The sequence below is a fragment of the Genypterus blacodes genome, unplaced genomic scaffold (genome assembly GCF_046128005.1).
Source record: "Genypterus blacodes isolate CSIRO-AG114 ecotype Tasmania unplaced genomic scaffold, CSIRO-AGI_Gbla_v1 ptg000446l_1, whole genome shotgun sequence".
Taxonomy (NCBI): domain Eukaryota; kingdom Metazoa; phylum Chordata; class Actinopteri; order Ophidiiformes; family Ophidiidae; genus Genypterus; species Genypterus blacodes.
The window spans coordinates 17,501-22,500 of record NW_027467215.1 but is presented as its reverse complement, the minus strand read 5'-3'; the positions used below and the strand labels follow the sequence as shown (position 1 = coordinate 22,500).

Genomic DNA, 5,000 nt, shown 5'->3' with positions numbered 1-5,000 from the left:
AGTGTAAACAATGTGAAAGTCGAGTTCAGCGCCTCCGTCTGTGCGGCTCAGGGTCAGAGGACTCTTGTGTGTGTTTGTGTTGTCGTAGCCGAGCGGTGCTGCACAGAAATGTTCTTGTCGGCAAAAGTGACAAAATTGAGCAGCGAGTTGTGAGGAACATGACTCAGCTCAGCTGATCATAACAGGAACTAGTTACCATAGTAACTATAGGCCGTGGGCCCAACATGTCCTCTACATCTCTTCTGTTCTCCAGCTCCTCTGCTGCACAGCTCCCTTTGCTCTCTGTCAAACCTCACTCCTGTTACAGCAACATGACAGTCATCACGTGTGTGTGTGTGTGTAGGGCTCTGAACTTATCAATCAACATTCAATGACTCAAGTGAGCTCCTGCTGCTGTGAGGAAGCTTTAGATGATCAGAAGAAAGGACTCTCATGCTGCAGAGCGATGTCCAGTTTGTGTTTATATGTTCAGATAAAATCACAGATAAAACAAAATATAAAATAAATAGCAATAAAAAGATAAAAAGCCAAACTGTGTCAAAGTTCATTTCATCATGTTTGCACCTCTGAGTGAGCAACAGGCAGTGGTGAGGTCACAGAGGTCAGAGGTCAGCAGCAGGGCCCAGGCAGGCCACCCTGGTCTGTGTGTCCAGTGTTTATGGCAGCGTTGGAGGCGTGGCTTCAGGTCAATCCTCCACCAGGAAGGAGCAACAGATCAAGAAAAAAATAAAATAAAAGTCTGTCCGTTTGTAAATCAGTAGTCTGAGGGAGGCGACATCCATCTGTCCATCCGTCTATCCGTCCGTCCGTCTGTCCGTCTGTCTATCTGTCCATCACAACGGGGGAATGATTGATCCCCCATTGGGGAGGAATAAACCAAAGAAAGCATCAAAAGAGAGGAAACAGAAAGAAGGAGAGAGAGAGGCATCTTCTTCTGTTCATCTTTTGACAAATCCAGAGGTGTGCAGACAGGAGATGGACCGTATGGGGGAGGAGCCACTGATGGACAGATCACAGGAGGATTATGGGACAATTCGTTTGGATTTGGAGGATGAAGCAGGAAGTGGTCTGGGCTTGTTTCCTGGTTGAGTGTAGGTGGAGGAACTAGGAGGTGCCAGAGCCACCATGAAGGAGCGACCTGTAGATGTTGGAGGAGAGGAATCGTGGATAGGAGTCCCTATGCATCAGCGTGAAGATCTGCAGCTGTGCCTCCTCAAAAGTGTGCGGCGTGGGTTCTTGCACCTTCCTGTTGATCACCTCTCTGACCCGGGCATCCAGACTCACCTAGAGGAGACATTTAGAGACATCAGTGTGAAGCATAAACACGCATGTTCTGTTTCATCTGAAGCTTCTGCACGCACACAGAAGGCCAACCAGGTTGAAGGATGCACCACGTACAAAAGTGGCGTTAGCAGGCAACGCTCCTGGTGATGAAGATCACTCCGCCCCCTGGTGGAGAAACCTTTAATCCTCCACACAGCCACAACGTACAGCAGGAAGTAAGAGAGGAAGCAACTGTACGCTGGATATCAACATGCAAGCTTTGACCTTAGGGTTCTTAGGCTGACAGCACCACTGAGCAGAGTGAGTGTAACATGTATCAACACGCTTATTATCAACCTGGATTAAGAAATGAGGGGTTTAGATGAAACAGTGTGGTCCCCATGTTGTACCTCCTTGGGCGACAGGATGGAGATGTAGTCCTCGTAGATGGAGCGCGCTTTCTCCTCAACAATGTTCTCGTTGATTTCCCGTTTGAGGTCTTCGCAGGCCAACCAGAAGAGCATGTTCTCCTCGCTGTACTCCGTTCGCAAGAACTCACGGAAAATGTTCCGACCCGCCGGGTTCCTCATCAGCTTGTTGAAGGACTGAGACCAGAGCCGGATCTCCTCTACTGAGGGTTTGGTGCTGAACAAAGGAGAAGACATGTGACCTCCATGATGTCTGAGATAAATCTGCACTTCACTGGAATTTACAGATCAAATCAGACCAGGACCAAGAGAACCACATAGTGCTAAGAGCATCCATCCATCATCCATCTGTGTTACTCTGCTTCAGGTCCTGTAGGCAGCAGCCTCAGCAGATCAGCCCAGATGTTCCTCTCCAAGTCCACAGGTCCAGACTCTGTCCCCCGGACTAGTCTAGTCTCAGAGTGTTTGGAGCTTCAGACTCACCAAGCTTCACAGTTTGGTGTGGTTTCCATCCTGGTGTCCTGGGATTTCCTCCTCCTCCTCCTCTGCCTCTTCCTCCTCTCCTCTTCATTCCTGACAGTGAGACTGAGATGATAAAACGGCTTTCAGACAAAAACACAAACTGTACCTCCATCAAGGAGTGTGTGCATGTGTGTGTGTGTGTGTGCATGTATGTATGTGTGCATGTATGTGTGCATGTATGTATGTGTGTGTGTGTGTGTGCATGTATGTGTGCATGTGTGCATGTATGTGTGCATGTGTGCGTCCTACCAAGAGCAGCTGCAACAGCAGCACCAGCAGAAGCAACAAGTATTGGGCTGTTGGGAATTCTGGGTATTGGTTAGGCTCCGCCCTCCTCCGCTGCAACCACCTACCACCGCCAGCTCGCCCCCCCGCTCAGCTGGGATCGGACCTGTGTACTGGGATGACAGACAGGTAGAGGGCGCTATTACACACACACACAGAGAGACAGAGAGACAGAGAGACAGAGAGAGAGAGAGAGAGGGAGAGAGGAAGTGTGTATGGAGACAGATTGAGAAACATGATGCATCATGTGACGAGCTGTGAGTGACAGACTTCCTGACATCCATGGGAAACCTCGACAAGAACCCCAAGAATCTCTTCAGCCCCCTTCAGAACATCCCCAGGCTCACTAAAACCCTAACGGCTACCAGATCCCCTAAACCTCATCCCTGACCCACATGATTCCCTCCAGAACCACAACAGATCAGAGAAGCTGAAGCTCCTCCTCCAGCCTGGCACTAGATCTATAGCACCTTAGATCAAGATTCAAAGAACCTCAGAAGCTCCTCACAGTTCAGAGATTTATTTAAGTTCATGAGAGAGAGACAGAAAGCAAGAGAGACGGACAGAGAGAGAGAGAGACACAGACAGAGACAGACAGGGAGGGGCCACAGGTTCTTTACCAGTATGTCCGTCATGTTGGAGCACAGATGGTTGGGTGGGAGTCGTCAGCGATGTCGGCAGGCGGCACACAAGCATGTCATTCCCCCGTCTGCCTCGGCCCCCTCCTACACACACACACACACACACACACACACACACACACAGGAAACATGATGATGTCACATCCTCTTCAGTTCTTCTATGCTGTAATAAGTCAATAACACTTCCTGTGCAGCCACTCGTGTCGCTGCGTGCCTGTGTGCGTGATGGACAACAACATGTGAGTGTAGCGTTAGCTAGAACTAACATGTGACCTGTTAGCCATGCTAACAAGCTTTTTTCATTTTCAAAGCCTGGAAACCAGAGCAGATTGAATCCATGAAGCTTGGATGTGTTCCTGGACGGAAGGGTGAGAGCAGCAGGACCAGCAACCCCCCAATACAACCACCAGAGCTAACCAGGCTAAGCTGCCCTTTCATTTAGCCAAACTGGTCTTGATTGTCACATGGAAACATCTGGAAACATCTCACTCTGCTCCCCACCAAACCAAATTAATGTGGGAAAGTCGTGGTCAGAATGGGTCAAAGCTGCACCTGACCTCAGGCTCACACCAGAGCCCCAGACCCCCAGAGCCCCAGACCCTTAGACCACTAGAGTATCAGACCCCCAGAGCACCAGACCACAAGAGCATCAGACCCCCAGAGCCCCAGACCTCCAGACCCCCATCACAGCGTCCAGCCTCATGCAGAGACCACAGTGAGTCTGCAGACATGTCGGCTCTGACCTCCACAAACATGAACTTCACTTTAGCTCCTGGACAAACCCCAGACGCTGTGACCGGCGAGAACCCAAGAACCTTTAATGTGAAGGTTACAGAGAGAGGAAGAGGAAAAGGAAGGAAAGCAACTTAGAAAAAGAGGAAGCAGGTAAAGACACAGTGAAGAAAGAGGAAGTGAAGCAACGAGAAACCAGAAGAAAAATATCTCCACTCCACTTTGAGCCCCGGCAGTGCAGTCAGCTCGTGAATCATCTTCATCATCATCATCAACAGCAAAGGCAGAAACAATCAGAATATAACTTCAGATAAAAATACATGATTCTCCTGATTTTATTTCTGATTTTATTTGCAATGTTTCCTTTACTTCTGTTGGGGGGGAGGGGCTTCAGAGAGACAGGAAGTGGAGATGCTTTAACTTCTCAGCTCCAAGTTGGACTTTTTCATTTTGCTGTGCTGTTAAAAGTAAAATAAATATTCATATATATTTATAAATTTAAATTTCAAACTTAAATTTATCATAAAACATCTCAATTATAATTTCTAAAAAAAAATCTACAAAAAAAAAAAAAAGAAAGATCTGAGTTCTGCATTTCAGGTCAGCTGGCGTGGCTTCACACTGCAGGTCGGTGGGCGTGGCTTCACACTGCAGGGCGGTGGGCGTGGCCTGGTTAGAAGAGCATCAGCTCAGGAGCTACAGGGGAACTTTTTCCATCTTTAGCCCATTTAGATTTTTGATTGGAGCAAATGTTGATTCAGAGCCAATTTAGAGGTTTAAGGTTCAGACATGAAGAGAAACAGTAGAGCCACACACACACACACACACACACACACACACACACACACACACACACACACACACCTGACTAACTTGTGACTGTAAACTAAAGGCGGCCATTGTTGTGATTGAGTCTTAACCAGAGAAGAGTCTGCAGTTAGCATCTCATATAATACCTGGCTTTTGTCAAGAGAGCTGCAGTAAGAAATTCAGAACATTCTCAAAAAACTGGGAGGGGAGGGACTTCCTCTGGGCAATGACAGCCCTTTCAGTTGCCCAGTGCTACAGCGCCACTCGGTGGACAGTCTGGGTCATGAGTCTTGGGACTTGACTGCACTTGTATGTGTGT

General features: G+C 48.3%; 1 protein-coding gene across 3 annotated transcripts in view; it reads right to left on the bottom strand.

Annotated features, from left to right (window-relative positions):
• Positions 1 to 451: 451 nt before the first annotated feature.
• Positions 452 to 5,000, bottom strand: part of rgs19 (regulator of G protein signaling 19) — a 5,149-nt gene continuing 600 nt past the window's right edge. For 2 of the 3 annotated variants that reach the window (XM_076139719.1, XM_076139720.1), the window contains exons 2-6: positions 3,119 to 3,223; positions 2,463 to 2,611; positions 2,175 to 2,276; positions 1,674 to 1,908; positions 452 to 1,284 (exon numbers count right to left, since the gene is read on the bottom strand). In XM_076139719.1, coding sequence (XP_075995834.1) covers positions 1,105 to 1,284; positions 1,674 to 1,908; positions 2,175 to 2,276; positions 2,463 to 2,611; positions 3,119 to 3,133 — 681 coding nt within the window. In that variant the 5' untranslated portion in view covers positions 3,134 to 3,223 and the 3' untranslated portion in view covers positions 452 to 1,104. The remainder of the gene's footprint in view (positions 1,285 to 1,673; positions 1,909 to 2,174; positions 2,277 to 2,462; positions 2,612 to 3,118; positions 3,224 to 5,000) is intronic. The other variant, XM_076139721.1, reaches the window with a different exon arrangement.